The sequence below is a fragment of the Colius striatus genome, chromosome 15 (genome assembly GCF_028858725.1).
Source record: "Colius striatus isolate bColStr4 chromosome 15, bColStr4.1.hap1, whole genome shotgun sequence".
NCBI lineage: Eukaryota > Metazoa > Chordata > Aves > Coliiformes > Coliidae > Colius > Colius striatus.
Window position 1 is genome coordinate 21,537,983 of NC_084773.1, and position 19,519 is coordinate 21,557,501.

Consider the following 19,519-nt stretch of genomic DNA (forward strand, 5'->3'; position numbering starts at 1 on the left):
AGTAATCTGAAAACTTCTCTCATTTGCTCAGAACAGGGGAGGGTAGGTTTACTTGAACGCCTTTGCAGATAGTTTCAGTTTGTGATGGTGTATTTTAATGGTTATTTTGGATTTCCTGTGTATGTGGGGCTTGAGATAAGCATATTAGGAAGAAGATGTGTTTTCCCAGACATGTTCCTGCAACCCTGATCCTCTTTTAGCATCCATTCCTTGGGAAAGTCCTGTTTCAAGAAGTGAGGTGGAATGTGTTGAGCTGTACTGCAGTGTTGGCACGTTGCATGTGCTAACATCTGTAGGATTTTTCCACAACAGGTGGCCAGAGGATGCTGTGCCCTGCGATGTGTAGTGCTGTCTGATTTGTGCTGCAGAAAGCCTGGGCTCCCATTAGTGCTCCTTTGTTTGAGCAGGAGTTAATCATCTCTTCAGAAAAAGCCCCATAGATGGTGGCTAACATTGTAAGCCAAACACTGGGAACTGAAGTAGCATTTTGTGAGAGCAGATCATAACCAGTTTCTGAACCCCACGGGTATTGTAGAAACATAATAATGCTATTTTGAGTAAGAAATAATGGCTGCTGATTCTAAGCTCACCCAGGAACAAAAAGAAAACCATGAAGGGCTTATTCAACACAGTGTAAGTTATGCAGATGTTTCTCAATTTTCTTGCTGAACTTGTATGCTGGAGTCAGGGCTTTGTTTGATCAAACCATTTCAGCAGAAAGAATGGGTCCTTAAGCACTTTTGTCACCGTGTGTGATTGATGCACGAAAGCAGCCTGCAGAAGGGCACAGAATCAAGTATCCTTGTCTGTCCCACGCAGAAGCAGCATCCTTTATTGCCTTTATTTATACTTGGGTCACGCATCCAGAGCTACATTTTTCTCATGTTCATTTTAGAATAAACAGAAGCAAAATGGAAGGAGAAAGCAAACCTGACAGGAGAGAGCCAGTCAAGTGAAGTTTCGACAGTGGTTCGGTTGGAGTGAGCTTGTGGGGTGGGCATCCCTGCACCAAACCAACGTGGAAAGAAGAGAGGATGCACAGCTTTGGAGCCAGAAATTCAGCAGGTGTTTTACCCGAGAGAGTAAGGCCAAAGTGATTTTTCTACAAAATCAGTGACAAGTGCAAAGTTTCAGGGGCTGGTGAGGAAATCTCCCCCACTGCAAGGCAAAACCTCTGTTGATCCTGGAGATGGCTGGAATTTGCTCTGAATAAGATCTTGTAACACAAAAATGTCAGGTCCTTGGTGCATATCAGTGAGCTAAATATAGCTGTATTTGCAGAGGAAGAAAACAGCTACTCTTGAAAGTGCTTTTTCAGTCTAGTAAGGCCATCTTAATGCACAGCAAAAAAAGAGGTTTCACTGTACATAAGAGATGAATGCACAAATGTTGACCTGAAGGATTTATTTGTTGTTTTAAACGGTTTAAGCAGGCATGTAATAATAATAAAAGCAGAAACCGTCATACTCAGTCAAAGAAATTGCCTTGTACTTTGTCTTTGAGGCATAAGCTTAGCAGAAGGTTACAAAGAAACAACAATGAATTCTCATAGACTGAAGCAAAAATGCTGTGTCCCAAGCCCACCCCATCAAAAGTGACGTGGGGCAAGTTTGTTCTTCTGTGTTTTGAAATAATGGCTCTTGTAGAACCTGTGTTTGTGTTCATCAAAACCAGTTCAGCAGGAAAAGCTGTCGAGGACCCGTCCTCACCACGCAGCAGAGCTGGGAGGCTCCAGCAGACTTGGATGTGCTGCGACAGGGAGGAATAGTCTGTCTCTCCGTGGGGATGGGGATGTCCACAGACAGCAGCAGGTCCCAGACAGCAGCAGGACACATCCTGCAGCAGCTGAGCTGCCCTGAACCTCTTTAACCCAGTTGCAGAGGGACTGAGGAGTCCCCTCATTCAACAGCGAGCACACACCAGCCCTGCTCCGGGGCCTGGGACAGAGATGCCGCCGGTTCCTCTTCTGCCCTTGCTGCCCAGTGGTGTTGGAAATCTGTCCTGTTGTTTATGACTGTTGTCAGAGGATCGATATCTTATGAGAAATGAAAAGCCTCTCAAAGAGAAAGAGGTTAGTCAGCAACTGCCAAAACAAAGATGCCTGCAAGCGTGTACAAGAGGAGCTGCTCTGATGCATGGGTGAGGACAAACTGCAAGAGAAAAAGGAACACAGGGAAGAAGCTCAGAGGGAGCTGTTGTGGTTTTGGTACTGGTTTTCCCTCCTGTTCTTCTCACTGCAGCAGTGCTCTGCTCAGCATGCCTGAGTGAAGCTTCAGGAGGTGAGAGGGACAAACAAATCAAAGCTGGAGCTATCCTGACCACAGTGGAAGGTTTTTGGGGCAGCAGCCAGGTCTCACCTCTGCCTGTAGCTGCAGCAGAGCCACCCCGAGGGTCCTTACCAGGTGAATGTAATGCCCTGTCCAGACAGAGTGAAAGAAAACCAAGGAAGACATTCTCCTTCTGCAATTGGGTGGTTTGACATCGTATCCATCTCAAACTTTGCTATTGCTCATGTCCCTGTCTCCGTATCCTCTCAGCAGCAGAAACTGGAGATCCCTATGTTTTCTTTCCCAGTGTGGTGGGGAAGGGTGGGCAGCACCTAGAAAGGTACCCACTGAGTATGTTTTACAAGACAATCTCCCTTGCCTGGCAATCTCCCTTCCCATCCAAATCTCTGTTGATGGGGCAAGCTGCAGGGGGCAGGAGAGCCTCATTGACCTCTTGAATTGTCATGGCTTTGTGAAGGTTTTTTCCAGGTTTAGCACTTTTTGGATCTTCACCAAGAGATCATTCAATATGTGTTGGCATTTGGCCTTTAAATGGCTGAAGTATCTCTGATGACAAACCTCAGCGTGGGGGAATGAGGTGAAATTCATATTTACAAAGAGGTTCCTCACAATAATCACTTTTGTTACACTGCTAATTGCCATTAACATCATCCATTCAGTCATTAACTGCTTCTACCAGAGCAGGGAAGCCTGAGGTTTAACCCTGCCCATGACTCTGCACTGTATGGTTTCACTAATTAGGTAAAGATGATGTTGCACGTATAATAACCCCAAAATGATGCATGTATTGTAAATTGAGTATCTGAGCGTTCAGGAGATCTTCATTGGACTTACAGTTAGAGACATTAATTTAAGAGAATGCAGAGGGAGTAGGAGGACAAAGTATGTGATGAACAATATGCTATCATCTTCCTCCTGTTCCCTGTGATTTACATTTTCAACATCAGAGCAGCCTGCAATGTTTAATGGAGATAATTAAATATAATTTGAAGACAGGATCGTTCTTTTTAGTAGTGGAACAGATCCTGCTAACAAACTTAACTAGCAACAGTAATTCCCCGGTAAGCTGAAGAGCAAAATGGGTTTAAAAGCTTTGCACTAGGCGGTGCTAACAGAAAGGAATGGAAATCAATTAGTTTAGCCAAGGTGCTTAAAGCATGATTGCAGCTGGAGAGAAAGTCTTGTGAAGACTGATATTAGGTAGCAGTTAAGATTTATTCTGGAACCTTAATTGGAGGACCAAGGAAGTTTAAGCAGAGAGATCAAGCGTTTTGAACTTCAAAATCAATGTCGTGTTAGCGTATTTTATTGACTGGAAGATGAAATCTGCTAATGACTGAAGATAAGAAGGAAAGGTCAGAGCCTCTAAATATCCCTGTTGATAATTGCTGCCTGTGCTGAGCCCAGCAGCACCAAATTTAGTCTTAACTTGGACCTGAGCAAGGACTCGCTTGGGGAAAAAAAGATGAGCACATCTTCTGGCCACGTGCCCGGGGCTGCAGCGCACGGGGCTGCTCGGTGCCCAGCGCTGTGGCACCGGGCTCGGGAAGGTAAATGCCTTGGACAAGCCCCTGTGGGAGCTGGGCAGGCTGGCTGGCTCTGATTGCAGTCCTAACACACAGAAAAATTCCTCCTTTGGATGCTTTTCCTCCCCTGAGGCCCAGGGCTGGCGTTCACTGACAGGAGGGATAGTTTTCCACCAATTCAGCCGTGTATTTACAAGCTTCCTTGTGGCTTCTTCATGCAGAGATAAGGGAACTGCGAGGTACTCAGCATTTATTTCTTGATATGTAATAAGGGACAGAAGACAGTAAATAAATCTCAGTTAGGTGTAGAAGCTGACATGGTGTGCAGCTACGAAGGCAGCAATAAACTGTTTGGCTTCTCATCCTGTCAAAATATACTTAACAAGGGATAGATGCAGAGCTGGGTCTTCTGTCAGGTTATGGATTAGTTAAATGTGTGAGCTGATTTGGCTTAAAACTCAGGTTTCTCTCATCCTATAATATTCCAGGTTGCTCTCTGTTATAAGTACCTCAAAGGAAAGTGCTGATAAGGACCTCTAAATAATTCATAGTGATTTGTAATGTTATCTCTGAGGTAAGACATGTAGGAGTTAACTTCAGAGTTAACTCAGAGCTGGTAATGAGGAACTGTGAGCTCTCCTAGTGTGATACAGGATGCAGTGTCACCTCTTTAGACTGCATTGGAAAATGATTTGATATTGCTGTAAATTGTCGTTGCAGCATCAGACAAGATGGAGATTCAGTTTATTCCTGCAACAAAATAAAGCCAAGGTTTGGTAATTAGGAGAGGAAGCCCTTTCCCGATGCTCCGGATTAGCGTGGATGTGCACGGATGCCTCCTGACAGTTTGGCAGCTCCTGCAATGATAGACTTTTTGGTAATTAAATCTCATTTAAATGAGCACCTAAATCATCTTGTATTCTGGGATTACCCATTCCCAATTTAGCATGACAATAGACACCCATCTGCGAGCTACAGCAGCCCAAGGATTGCGCAAAGCAAGCGCAAGCTGGCTCCCCTTCATGAATTATGATGGATTGAGCGGTTGCCGTGGCAACAGTTTGTTCTAATTGTGATACATCAGTAGCAACAAGAATTGGGTGGCTCAAGTCACTTAGTTAATTAAATGCCAACTTGGACAGTGCTGAAAGAGTAATAGAGAAAATGAACACCTACCTGTGCACACCTGTACAGCACCAACAGCTCATCATTGTGCACAGACAAAACCTGCCTGGGGCTTGGTCTGCTGCCCACAGCCCAGCCCTCAAAGCCTTTGTTGGTTGGGTTTGGGGATTTTTTGGTGAGGGGAAGGGGTTTTGTGGGGGAATGGAAAGGTTTCAGAGCACAGCTGTCACTGTTAGAACAACACACCTTGAACTTTGGCCATTCTGCAGGTATGGAGGAACAGTCTTCTGAGAACCAACGTAGGAAAACAGTCTCCCTGTGCAATTTCCTGCCCCTGAGTAACTCTGTCAGGGTTGCACTGCAGGAGAGGGGCTTGTGTGCTCGGCCACAGAAACCTTTCTTGTTACAGACCGTAGAAATGGCAAACATGTGAAGAAGCCCATTGGTTTTGGCTGCTTCACAAGCCCTGCCAGGACGGCAGCCCAGGCACAACTTTCCAGGCTGCTTCCCTGGAGCAGCCTCGTCCTGCAGTGTTTTTCTTTGCCTGTAGATGCTTTTGAGAAACTAAGCTCCATCACAGTAGTGATTTATCCTCAAGTAACTCACAGAAAAGGAAAACTTTAAATGTCTTTTCTTGAACATAGGGAATTACTTTTCTGTGTTTTGCCAGGGTTTCAGTTCCTGCCATGGCTGGTCAGGAGTGAAGGTCTGGCTGCCTGAATCCCACCAGCCTTTTGAGCAGCTCCCACTCACTCTCTGCGTTCCTCCACGCTTTAGAAAACAAACTAATTTTCATGCTAATTAGTAAATCACAACCCAGCTCAAGTGACTGGTTGGCTGGAACTGCAGACTGATGTTGGTACTCCAATGCCACCTTTAGATCTCAAAAGACACCCAAACTCCTTGGCAGATGGCAACAGCTGTTGAATAGAACAGGCTTCTAGGCTTAAGGAGTTTTTTTTAAGTAGCAAAAGCAACATGTAAATGTTCTGCTTTTAAAAACATAATCCCATTATAATTTTAAAAGTTGGTGACAAACCAGCTAGCTTTATGTGTATGTTTGTTGGTGCTTTGTAACAACCAGTGTTCTACTCTAAAGGGCTTTAAACAGAAGTAATACACGTAGGATGAGCTTTTTCTTACCCACTCCTGTGCTGACACCAACCTGCACTTTGAATTCCCCTGAAGGTCTCCAAGCACAATTAGATCTTACTTTGTATGCAAATATATGGAATATAGTCTCAATATAGGCTTGTATCAAACTTCACTGACATGGAAAGATTCCCATTGACTTCCCTGGGGTTTACAGCAGAGCCGCAGTGATGGGGGAGACGAGACAACCATAATTAGCGTGAGAACGGGGCAGGGCTGCTGCTGTAGTTCAGTTTTCAGATGTGTTAGATGAGCAAGGTGGGGCTTTTTCTGGGATTGATTTGAGGTTTTGTACACTGATTGCTCTCAGGAAGAATACTCAGTTGCTTAGTTGAGCTAGGTGGAGACCTCCTTCCCTGTCAGCCTTGTGGAGTCTGCTCCAAGATGAAAGGTAAAGTAGGGACAGAAATAGATGTGCATGAAATAGATGCTCCCAGAAATGAATAGCCTGAAGCCAGTAGAGTTATGAGGAAATCAAATCCTGCAGAAAACATTCCCAGACCTGGTGAAATACACAGTGGTGGTGTAGCACAGCAGCATGTTACTTCAATGTGACTTAGGTGCAACCTGATAGAAATCTCTTTGGCACAACAAAAGACAGTATCACCAAGATATATGTTCAGAACTATGTGCTTATTAAAGATATTAGTTGCAGCTAGGGGAGAGAATAAGTCTTATTGTTCTGGGAGGGATGGAGGATTTGTGTTTGGAGGGGGAATGGTTTGGGGTGGAGGTTTTTTGTGAGCCTGGTGTGTCAGTAGATTGAGGAGGTTCAGTTGCTGAAGAGAGTGGGTGCAAAGGGAATCTATTAACTGGACTGCCTCAGAAAAACAGCAATTTTATTTCAGAGAATGTCTTCCAACTGGGTGAAAGTGACTGGATATAAATAAAACATTCATTGGGTGGATGGGGAGGAGACAAAATTGAAGGTGAAAGGACTGAAAAAAATCTCAAAGCTTGCTCTGTAAAATGAATCTTCTGCATGGAGCTCTGCTTTTCATTAGGGGCATAGCATGGGCTGAAATACCTGCTTTTTTTACCTTGTTAAGGCTGCAGATTGACTGCTCAGGAAAACCTAGCCACCACAGAGCAGGACAGACACAGGCAACCGTGTGCCCACGTTGTCCTTCCCAGCTTCATCTGAACCCCTGGTCACGCCTGGAGAAACACCTCCTGCTCTGCAGCAAGGGTGGTTGTCTGGGGCTTAGCTCTGTTCTTTAGCCTTTTCTTCAGCATTAGCCTACTAGGCTACTGAGTGTGATTATAAAACGATTAAAGGGCTTGTATTTATTTTGGATTATCCACTGAATTTTGCCAGACCCCAGCTCCCGAAGCAGGGCAGCGTGCCATGGGGAGGCTGGCTGATCCACAGGGTAATGAGAGCAAAGAAAATTGCAACCCCCAGAATGGTGAACAGCATGTAGTGGGGAAGAAACCATGAGGGCATTTGTGCCTCTCTTATTTCCAGGCTATGAATAATTTTGGCAACATTTTTCAGCGCTGTCAAGGCAAAGCAGCAGTTGGTATCAGCTGCATTTGCAGACGTTTCATTGCCATGACAACCTTGTGCAGATCCATGAGCTGCTGTTGATTGTCAAGCCTATCATGTGTTGTGACCTGCAGCTTGACAAAGGAGCCTACCTGCATAATACATACCGTGTTATCTCATTTGCCCACACTGATCAAAGTACACTAAGTGTAAAGAGCCAGCCTGTGAACTGAAGGGAGTTTTAGAAGCTCCTGCTGTCTCTGGGTTTCCATCTTGCCTTTCCTTAGAGGATGATTCTTCTCATTTTGAGATGCTTTGCCCTTTGCCTTGCTCATGCAGCTCCCAAAAGTCTCCATGCAAAAGGTGGAAGAGAAATGCTTGATGCTTCAGGTATGTGTATCCCAGTAAGTCATTGCAGTGAAGTGGGAATATGTTTGTCTTGGTAGGTCTTTTTTCATCCTAAGCACCCAAGATCCACAGAAAAGTACACACTGTGCTGTGTCTGGGGCTTTGTAGTCCTGAGCTTCACCACGCAGCACCTCTGAGGGGCCGTGGCTTTCCAGGAGCCCAAAGGCTGTGTCTGGCTGTCAGATGGCCTGTGGAAAGGGGAAGTTAAGCTGTATGTCCCAGGATACAGGATCACTCTTCTGGTGCTGTAAGTTGTGTTATTTAAATTGGCTGAAGAGAGCGCTAGTAGAAGTTTTGCTGAATAAATGCATGCTTCAGTGCTGGTGGAAAGTTCAGTCCCAGCTCAGATCTGCCTCTAGATGAACAGAAAGGTCATTCAGCTGCTTTTCTCTGGACTTTAAGTGGTACAGTGATGAGCTGTACTGGAGAGATCTCACTGGCAGTGCAGGGCAGGCTCCACCATGGCCATGCTTAGATGCTTTCTCTTCATTTTCTCCAGACTTTGGGGTTTTTACTCCAGTGTGGGCAGGCAGATGAACCTAAGCATTGCTTTATGTTTTCCTGTCAGGTGTAATAAATGCCAGCATCCCTTTTGGTCTGGCAGAGACCTCTTCGAAGAACATTTCATTTCCTAGACTGGTGATCTGAGAGATTTACCTCAGCACGCTGTCAGAGTGAGGTTAGGCATCCAAAGCTGTTGTTTAAAAAAAGGAGAACTTTATTCCTTTTTCTTTAACTACTTATTAGCACTATGAGACCTTCATGACTGCAGAGTAAAAGTCTAGAAAGCTGGGTGGCTTCTCTGAGTGGAAGTTTCTGTGTAACTGTTTTACTCTGCCTGACTGAGGGCCAGAATGGTTTTAGTTGCCCATCTCTGTGTTTACTTTTACACACATTAGCTTGCAGTTTTTCTTTTTATAATGAATGCCTTTCACTGACTATTCAGCCTTGCTTATTCCTCCATCTGACATAAACACAACTGTCTTGACCCGAGTTTATTTCCTACTCTAGAATGTGTCAGTGGTCTGAGAATAATTGCAAGGTAGCTTTGCCTCTTGTTCACTCAGCAACTTTTTGGTAAGGAAAGGCTGTAGGTGTCATGAGGCTGTCTGCTGTTTCAAGCAATATTTAATCCCCAAGCAGTTCCTGGGTTGTTCAGGGCCTCTCCGGGGCCATTTTTTCTGCTGCACTGGCTTCCCACTGGCTGGGCAGCACTTCTCTGCTGGAATGCTTTCAACACTTCCACAATTTTTCTCTTGAAAACTGATGACAGGAAATAGTGATTTTTAGTGATTGCAGGTATCACATTACCTAAGGGAGAGTCAGTTCATGATCACACCTTCTCAGATCCCAAAGCTTTCCCAGTGGCTCTGGGGCCATGCCTGCCAGGAGACAGCCCCACTCACACAGCTCGGAGCATCCATGCTTTATTTTGCTCAAAATCTCAAGCTGAGTACTGCAGGGGTTGGTGGGTTTTTTTCCTTCCTTTTACATTGAATTATTCAGCAGTTGAAGTGAGTAAAATTAAAGATTTCTAGAGTGGTGACGTTTGGAATATAAGAAGGATAGCAAAATCTATTTCATTTGAACTCTAATCTCTGGTCATGTATAAAATGAATGAAATGCAATAAGTGTGGAGAAATATGATTTATAACAGCAGCTGAAGTCTGGCACTGAATACCCTAAAATGCCAAGATTGTATGTCAGTCAATTTAGCAGTGCAGTGGTGAAGGGGGAGAATGAAATGAAGGCTTTCTCTTTCCAAAAAAAAAAAAGAAGGAAAAGAAAAAGTGACAGATGAAGAATTATTTCTAGCTCAAAAAAGCTAAGTGCTCAGCCAGGGAGAGAGGGAAAAGTCATTATTGTAATAATAGAAGTTGGGGATGTGCATTACTTCTGTTGCACTTTGTGTTTGTCTCTTTTAGTGATGTGTAACTTACTTTATAGCTATTATAACAAACACGAGTGTCAAGCAATAGATATTAGGCAGTTCTGAGGATTGATAATGGGATTTCTTGAGCTCTTTGCTTCTGTCTCTGCTTGAAATGCAGCCAGACTCTGCTGTGACTGAAATCTCGTATCGCCTGGAGACCCTGTAGTGACCCAGGCGAAATGATTTGGTGGGGCTGAGGATGCTCCTGTTGTGGAGAGAAGCCTGTGCAGGAGAACAGCACACACCTGAGATCCCTGTGGCAAACTTTCATCCATTTCAGATCCTTATGTCCATCAGCTTATGTGATTAGCATAGAAGAGGAATGTGAGGAGAGGCGTATGCAGCCGTTTCCTGGCTGTGTCTCTATCACCATCACCTGTGTTAACAGGTACAGGACTGGGAGGGCTCATCCTTGCTGTGACCTGGACGTGGTTCACAGCCTTGCCCCCTTCTCTGGCTGCCCACTCAGCCACTAGCTCTGGATCTGTGGGAGGACGTGTGTTTCTCATCACTGTGCCAGGGACAGCAGTGTTGCAGAGCAGTGCTGGATGTCCAGAAGCAGAAAACTAAGAGTAGATGAATCCAAAAAGGGACAGAACTTCATCTTATTTCAGTGGTGGAGGTGCAGGGACTTCCCTTCACATGTTACTGTCCTTGCAAGAAGGTTGCTTTGCTGGCACATACTCCTATGAGAAACTTCTACTTTAAAGAGATCACAAAATTCAGAAATCCTCATCAAGCCCGTTCCAGAGAGTCAGCAAGTCAAAGCAGCCAGGGCTATCACTGCTCGTTTCTTGGCAGAGCAACTCCCAAGTGATTCTAAGTAGTTCATGGGCATCTTCATTGTCTCTGTAACTGATGCAGAAAGCAAAGACAGCTCTTTTTTCCAGCAGTATAAACCAGTTGACTTGTGGGATTGTCTTTGATACGGCTTCAATTTATCTTTCAGCTATTTGATGCCCTTTGAAAGCAGCAACATGCTTTTCCATCACTGCCCTGTCCAATTATCTGAGTAATTTAATTTCCTTCTAGATAAGCTGCTAGAGTTTTCTCCCAGGCTGGAGAGACAAAATTTCTCCTGCACCATAACCCTCAAAGCAAGTGCTTTAACATTTGGTATTTTGAATTATTGTACCAGTTATGGATATAATCTGTAAATATTTTGTCTGATGTATACAAATTTCTTGCATAAGGGAGTTCTTATTATGGGGAAACAATCTGTACTTAGCTCAGATAGCTAAAATGTATTCTAAATCCATACATTTGCTTCAGCTTTATGGGGTACATTTGCTTGTGGGATGCAAGCTGAAAAACTGGATGTTGGATGCTGTTTGGATATGAGCATTTGAAGTTGGTTTTGACAGTGTGACGTTAGAAGGAGCAGTTTTACAGCACAGAGGGAATTGGCAATTAGTCCTTTTAGCCCTGCTTAGTGCCGCACTCACTTGGCCTCTGCAGGTGGTAATCGCTCAGGATATGACCCCAATTTTCTCTTTGGTATGCTCAGCCTCCCGCTGCTAGAAACATATTGAAACATGATTCATGACATGCCGTTACCTGCATCAGCCTGGTGTGTGGTGCTGCTGGGGGAGCAGCAGCCATGCCGGTGCTGGTGCTCGCTCCGAGGGTTCATCGGCGGTGTGGCTCCCTCGCTCTCCTCCCAGCGTGGTACCTGTGCCTCGCTCTCTGCCCTGTTTTGCTGTGTCTTAAGGAAGGAACAAGATCTCATCCGGCACGTTTGTGACAAGGGGAATTTCACAGCTCTGGACATGTTGTTCTCCCAGACCTCTGTACTTAGATGTGATTTAGAGCAACTTTCCAGAACATCACAGGCTGTCTTCAGGTGGCCAGAACGATCAGATCTGACATCAAAGCTCGCTCCAGCATCAGCAGTTCTGTTGGGCAGGAGAGAATCCCTGTTCCTAAAGCAGCCGTGGTTACCCTGCAGGTCTCCTTTGCTGCTGGCAGCGTGTGGCGTCCTGCGGGTGCCTCTGCGTGCCTGAGCTGTGGCCGTCCTCGTCACGGTGAGCTGGGGCGAGGGTCAGCCAGGTACCTGATGGCTTCTTGAAAGAGTGTGACGTGGTGGTTTTTACTCTGTATAGAAGAAAAGTCATTTGGGGAGCTACTTTCTGATCTTCTTTACTTTCCTGCCTCTGAGGGAATGTGATGTCACTCTGTGTGTCACTCTGCACCCAGCCTCAGATGCACAAAGCCCCTTGTTGAGAGGTAAACAAACACGGCTTTGAGCTTGGAAAGAAAAGGCAGTGTGATGGGGCTGCAGGTGTGCCCCAGAGCCTGCGAGTGCCCGTGCAGCCCAGGCTGCGGAGCCGCTCGGGCAGAGGCGTGCGGGAGCAGCGGTGTTTGATGAGCAGCCCCGGGGCTGTCAGCCTGAAGAGCAACCAACCGTCACAGGGACATTTTCTGAAACTCAAATCCCATCATTTCCTTCAGTGTCACCTTTCGCATAATTACCCAGCACAGGGTTTGTAATGAAACGCTGTGAGCGATGCCGTGACATCCCCTCAGACCTCTCACAAAGGCCGTTTGCCTGCAGTGCTATTTCCTACTGTAATGACTGCAATCAGCATAACTACTATGATTTGTTTATCAGGCGTCCCTGGGGGAGTTGGCGGCTGTGAGCGTCAGGATTCACACGCTGCCGCCGGCTCGTGCTGCTGAGCTTCTGCTGCGCTCTGTGGAGGAGCTCAGCTGGCTTCCACGGGCTGGGAAAGGCACACACCAAACAGCACCAGCAGCACGGGGAGACAGAGGGCTGGGAAAGTCTGACAAAGAAGGTGTTACACCCTCACAACAGGGATCAAAGGGTGAACTTAGCCATGGAGCTAAGAGCTTGAAAAGGGAGCAGAAAGGAGCATATTAAATGGATGGACCCATGGATGAAGAGACTGTGTGACCATGGGGCTGTGATGTGGTGACCAGCTACCAGGAGACCAAGTTAAAGTAGCAGAGGGAACTCTGACACTGCAGCACTTGGCTGCTTGCTGCTGCAACATTTACTGTTTGTCTGTGGCCTGTGTGTGTGTGTGTTCTTTGCCTGTAAGACACTGAACTGCTATAAAAGTATGATGAATACTGATAAGAGTGTGGATTATACCAACAGCATTAGGAACAGTGTGACAGAGCAGGAGATCGGTGATGTAGTCACTGGGTCACATCTATTAAGTGACCTCCTGCAACTGGAAATCTGTCCTTTGGATTGCTTGCTGGATACCTGCCTCTGTCATCTGAAATGCTGGAGCCTGGTGTCCAGGGGAGGGTGGGAGGGAGTGTTTTTTCTGGAATAATGTTAGCTTAGAAGAAAGGGAACCTGCTTTCCCTAAGCACTGCTAAGCCACCTCAGCTAGGAAAAGAGTCTGGGTTTTTTTTCAAGCTGCTCTGTTCTCCGAAGGACACTGCTAAATGACAGCTTGAGCAGATTATGATGCTTAAAAGGATGGGGATGGAGGCAGGGGTTCTGGAAGTCGCCCGTGGATAAGCTTCAGGACACTGTGGTATTATCTGCAGTTGAACTGGTAGCATCCAAGTGAAGAAAAGCGAGTGTGTGTCTGTGCCGTGGGAGCCGGCGGCAGGAGCCCGGGATGTGCACGGGCTGCTGCAAAGCCTCAGTGGGGTGTGAAAAGAGGATTACAGAGTCAGGGCAGTAAAGAGAGCTGACAGGACTGCTTCACACGGGATATTTTCTATTTCTCAGACAACACAAGCCTACAGTCCTTGTGGAAATACGTGGTTGCCTAGGTAAAGCTGCCGTTGCCTGAAACTTCCACAAATCAAGCTGTCTAAGGACGTGAGAACAGCTTTTGCTTTTACGGTGGGTTTTGGTTATCTATTTGAGGTTATGGCACTTAAAGGTCCCTTCCAACCCCTACCATTCTGTGATTCTGTGCTGTCAAAGGGAGCAGGGCCATGGCCACAGCCTGTCCTCCCCACCACGCACAGCGACGGGCAGAGGGGCAGAAAGAGTCCCAAAGTAGATGCAGGCAGGCTGACTCCTCAGGCTCTCTTGAATTAGCAGTTTTAGAGGTGCTTTGTGGCTGGAGGCTTTTGTGCCATGACATCTGCCCTGGGTCCTGGCCACAACCCACCCTGATATCAGCTGGTGTTGCTCTGTGAGAAACGTGACACAGCCTCTTGCAGCAGTTTGGGTACCAAAAGGCCGGCAGCTTTGCTGGAGGCACAAGCACAGTGGCACTTCCTAAGCAAAGCTGATTTAAAGATTCATTTGCCTTTAAAATGATGTGATAACTTCAGTGGGTAGGGGCACTAGACACTAGAAGGTCTGAGAGCACATTTATGGTCAAGTCTTCTTGCTCTCTCTGTTTTTGCAGAGGTGCAATGCAGTGGAAGCCAAATTTAATCTTGATTAAAAAACGTTTCTGGTTGTTACATTTGCACAACATTGTGTAGAGGAGGAGTGGAAGTCTTCAGATGACCTGGAAGAGCCTTCTGGGAGGTTGATAAACTACTTCATGTGTAAGAGCATTTGTTTTAATTCCGGTATAAAAGTGAGATAAATTGGTTTGTGATAGTACAAGCCCAAAAATATCTCAAGTTACCACTTTGTTTCCATATTACAAAATAACAGAACTTACTGCATAATTAGCAAGCTGGATTAGATGAAAGGAGCAGTTGCTCCTGATTAGACTGTGAATGCAAAGCTTTAGCCTACAGAAAGAGTCCCTGACTCCTAAAGAGACTTTTCTAAGATCTGCAGCAGTAAGTTCTGTGGCCCAGCAGCTGGAAATCCATCCAGTGGGTTAGCAGAGAGAGCAAAAGGCCTGATCCTGCAGTGCTTTGCTTCTGAGAGTAATCCCAGCTCATGCAAAATTGTCCTTTGATATAATTTGTTCTACAAAAATTGCTGGTTATTAGATGTGTGTATTCAAGACCAGCCTAATTTTCTCTCAAGGTTTTGAAGGTAATTTTCATCATTTCGATGAATAAAGCAAGAACCTGGAAAAACACAGAAACCCAAAGCTCAAATGGAAATCATTTATGTAAAATAAATGATAAAATCTAGGTGCCTTTGCATGTGAATGATATCCTTAGGGCTGAGTTTTCTCCCAGGCACTGCTTCAAAGCCTGGTGCATTTGTAATGGCAGTGTGGTAGGTTTAAGTTAGAACTTGTGGAAATTCAGAGTCAACTTGAGAGAAAGGGAGAGATGTGAGTGAGGATGACCCTCCACAATGACCTTGTCCTTCTGTCGTAGCCAAGGTGGCTTCAGCCCCTCTGTGGGAGTGGAGCTTGTAGAGACCCAGACGACACTGGTTTTAGAAAGCTCTGATTTCCACTGGCAGGACTTTGCTCCATCTCAGTTCTCATTCCAGTTTGAGCATCTCGCACTCAATCTGCATCTTAATTTCTTAATGAGATCCCAGGGCTGGGAGGGACCAGGTTCACCAGCCAGCTGTAAAAGGCATGCATGAATTATTAGACTCCCATTGTCAGTTATCCTTTGTATTTTAAGTCACCCATTTGCATTCATCTAAAATGCTTTCAGAGAGTTTATCAGAAGAAGTGAAATAAGAAACGAAATAGTTCCAAGGAAAGTGCATTTTTATGTTTGACTGGTAAAACCACAAAGCAGAGATAAAATACATAAAACTAAGGCTCTGCATAATAAGCATATCTATTAGTTTCCCTTATCTGTGTAAAGCTTCCATTTGTCATGAGAAGCATTGCGTGTCACTCATCCTGCCTTGTTCTACAAAAGCTCTTTTCTCCCTTTGCCTTTCATCTTCCGTCAGCATTTGCAAGGTAGGAAACTCTGCCGGTGTGATGTTGCAAAAGACCTAAATAATCGTTTAACCTTCCACCCCTGAATAGCAGCAGGAAAGAAAAATGACTACCTGTGTGCACCTAGAGGAAAATGTTCCTGGCACTGTGGTGCCTTTGCAGGCACAGCAGCCTGGGATTAAGAGGGGAATGTTGGGTCAAACCCTGCCCTGGGTAAGTCACCTCCAGATAAGGATAGATCCCCACTGGTGTAGCCGGTGAAAAACCATGCAGGGAAGCTGCTCCCGTAGAAGGAGGCTGTGGGGGTGTTTGAGCACTGGTGCAGAAATCTGCCCTCTGCTCCTGGGAGCCATCTGCAGCGATGCCTCAGGAAACCTGCACCCAGGCCCTGCCAAACCACCATCTCATCACGAGTAGTTATCCACCACCAATATGGGTGAGCTCAGCAGGGGCTGTGTGTCCTGCCCAAAGGAGCTGTGCAAACACAGTCCCCTTCTCCTGGTGTCTAAGATCTTATCCCTCTCTTGTTCTTACCCTCTCTGAAGACGTGTCATGTATCCGACTCACCATCTGTTCCAAAACTCAGAAGATGCCACGTGTAGGTAACTAATTCTTCTACTGAGGACCCGTTTGAAAACTCCTTGCTACATACACAGTGCTTTTAAAAGTAACTCTTGCCCTAAATGCATCCTTCCTTCTGCTTTGCCAGGATTTTCAGTTGCTGTGACACACGGTGTGTCTGTGACGTGTGTCTACCAGTGTGGTGGTATTATTTTGCTTAAGTGACGAGCTCATCAAGCTTCCTCTGGGGAGCTGTTGTTTTCCATGGCAAAGAAGTGGGATTTGGGTGGGGAGAAGCTGTGATCAAACATAAATAGGCTATTTGTGTCTGTGGAGCATGAGCAGCTAATGGTGTGTGTTGTGCCAGTGATGCTGTGCCATTGGCTTTTTTTCTTTTCCCAATGGTTTTGTGGAGGTTTTGAGGGTTTTCTTCTTCTGTTGTTCAGTTTCTTGCTTCCCATAAATGTTTCTATATTCTCTAGAAAGCGAATCAAGAGTTAAGCTGAAAAACACTACCGTGCAGTCTTCACCATATGGCTACTCAAACAGACTTTATCTGTGAGTTAAATTCATCTGGGATAACTGCTGCACACAACAGGGCTTTGGAGAACCCATACATCTTGGGTATTTCTGACAGAGCTCCTCGCTGACACAGAGCTTTTCTGCCCTTGTACAAATGCAGATCTCATTCAGCAATACTGCTTAGTAGGTATTCAGTGCCTGTCAGGTTTAGTTACATATCTTGTATATAGAAGCAGGGGCAAACACCTTACAGAGCCATGTCCTTTTCAGACTAAACTAGGAGGACTGCAGGCATTATTTAAGCAAGCTTTCTTCCAAGCGTTAGCAGAGAGATGTGTGGTCTAAATACAGAGCTGGGAACTCAGCAGGCCCAAGGTGTGATGTAATTTGTCAGTGTGCAGTCCCCAGCATCTTTCTGGCCTCTAGAAGTGTTGGCACATGCAGCTCCTGTAACTATTGCTGAAGCATTTTATCAAACAGAGACAAGAATTACCTAAGTTAGCAAGGCAAGTTAGCAGCAGTAAGTCTCAAACACTTTGGAGATCAGGAGGGTATCTTCCTGTTTGTTCTTCAGCTCTTAAGTGTTACAAATTTCACTTCTAGCTATTAAATGTATTTGATAGATATTTAAGTCTGAGTTATTTATATCAATACAATGCACTTGGCCACAAGTGAGTTACAGCTGATTTATGAGAGCTTAACTGAAAGGAGGATCAGCTCCAAGGATGTAAATGCACTGAGAACTGTCTTCTCTTTTCAATGTTCTTATAAGGGGAATAGGCACAGCACTTATGTGTGAAGGTATAGAGCATATATCTCTAGGGGTACCAACATTCCTTGGGCTCCTTCCCAGCTTCAAGTGGTGTATCTTGGCCCGGCACACACCTTCACCAGATGACATGGGCTGTGTCGTACTGTCCTGACTGACAAAATCTCTGCCATCAGCATCATTTCCTTCTGATAATGAGTAAATAGAAACTGATAAAGCACTTCAGCTTCTGCTTGTCTGCGTCTGTACAGAGACACATCTGTGCACACCGTGTTTTTGATGCTTTCTGCAAGGCATTTTATTGCTTTCAGTGGTGGCCTTAATCACTACAATAGCAACTGTTATGCAGATATAACTGGCAAGTCTGGAGACACTCATGCTTTCCTAAATGTGAGAATGTGGAACTATCTGGGCAGAGTCAGCATTTTACTCTGCCATTGTGTTTATTCATGGAGTTTTCCCATCAGAAATTCAGACTGATTAGCACTGAATAGGAGGAGAAGAGGCAATAATGTTCTGAGGAAATCACTCTCAATGTGCAATGATTTTCCCATCTATAGGGATTTACTGTATGTTTAATTTTTGAAGGGGATCTGCAGGGACTTTGCTCCCTCTTCAGCTCCCACACCTGTATTGTGCTCTGTGCCTTTTCACTGTGCCTAATCCTCTTAAGTCACAATTGTTCTAGTTGATCTATGAAGTGTGTCCTCTGAAAAGACAATTAAAAAATACAAGGAGCAGGGGTTTGTGCCCCTGTGTGTTTGCAGAGGCATGTTCCAGTCATGGTGGTTTCTTTGCACACTCATCTCACAGCAGCTCTTGTTCTCTGACTTGCAGATATACTATTTTTATAGTAAGCATAGCCAAATGTCACAAGCCTACAAATCATTGTGTGTTCCCTGCAAAAGTTATTTCAATGAATTGTAGAAGAGTAAAGTATGGTAAAAGAAAGTGTGGGGTTTTTTTACTAACCTGTGTCATTATAGTTCCTCTTCTGAAGCTTACAGTAAGGATGCAATTAAATTGACACTGGCATTATTTCAATCCAAATCTGACCTTCACTCTTTAAATAAGCAAACAGAAGCAGGAGGATGGAGCCAGGCTGTTCTCACTGATGGCCAATGACAGGATAAGGGGCAACAGGTACAAGCTGGAACAGAAGAGGTTCCAAAGAAACACAAGGAGAAGCTTGTTCCCTGTTGAGGTGAGGGAGCCCTGGCAGGGGCTGCCCAGATGGGCTGTGGAGACTCCTTCTCTGGAGATATTCCAACCCAGCTGGATGAGTTCCTGTGTGCCCTGCTCTAGGTGCTGCTGCTCTGGCAGGGGGTTGCACTGGATGAGCTTTGCAGGTCCCTTCCATTCCTTAAGAGTTTGTGGTTGTGTGAAGCTATAACATAAGCACATGGTTGAAATGGTGTTGTTAGGTTCCTAGCATTAGGTTCCACTGCAGGTTCCTAGCATTAAGCCTCCAAAGAGGCTGTTGATATATCAGGCAGATGATGTGTGTTGGACCTCGTGGTGGTTTGCAGTGCAAAGGTCTCGGCCCACACATCTCTGTGACTCATTAAAAGTGGCTTTTAAAGGGTTGCTTTGTGTTTGAAATACCACAGCCCCCTTCCCAGGCATCTTATTTGTAATAGTGTCTCGTGTGTTGTGTCTCCTAGCTCTACATACAAACTACCACACTTACAATATCCATGAACTTAAGTGCTTCAGTGGCGCTGGGGATGCTTTACATGCCGAAGGTGTACATCATCATCTTCCACCCCGAGCTGAACGTGCAGAAGCGGAAGCGCAGCTTCAAGGCCGTGGTGACAGCAGCGACCATGTCCTCGCGCCTCTCGCACAAGCCCAGCGACAGGCCCAACGGCGAAGCCAAAACCGAGCTGTGTGAGAACGTGGACCCAAACAGTGAGTACTGCTCATCTTCTCTTCTTGGCTGCCTGGGGGAGCTTGGAGGCATTGGCCAGTGTCTGAGGTTTAGGGCCTA

General features: G+C 45.5%; 1 protein-coding gene across 1 annotated transcript in view; it reads left to right on the forward strand.

Annotated features, from left to right (window-relative positions):
• The window catches only part of GRM7 (glutamate metabotropic receptor 7), a 247,709-nt gene that overhangs the window by 223,270 nt on the left and 4,920 nt on the right, over positions 1 to 19,519 (forward strand). Inside the window, exon 9 of the mRNA XM_062008216.1 lies at positions 19,194 to 19,440. Coding sequence (XP_061864200.1) covers positions 19,194 to 19,440 — 247 coding nt within the window. The remainder of the gene's footprint in view (positions 1 to 19,193; positions 19,441 to 19,519) is intronic.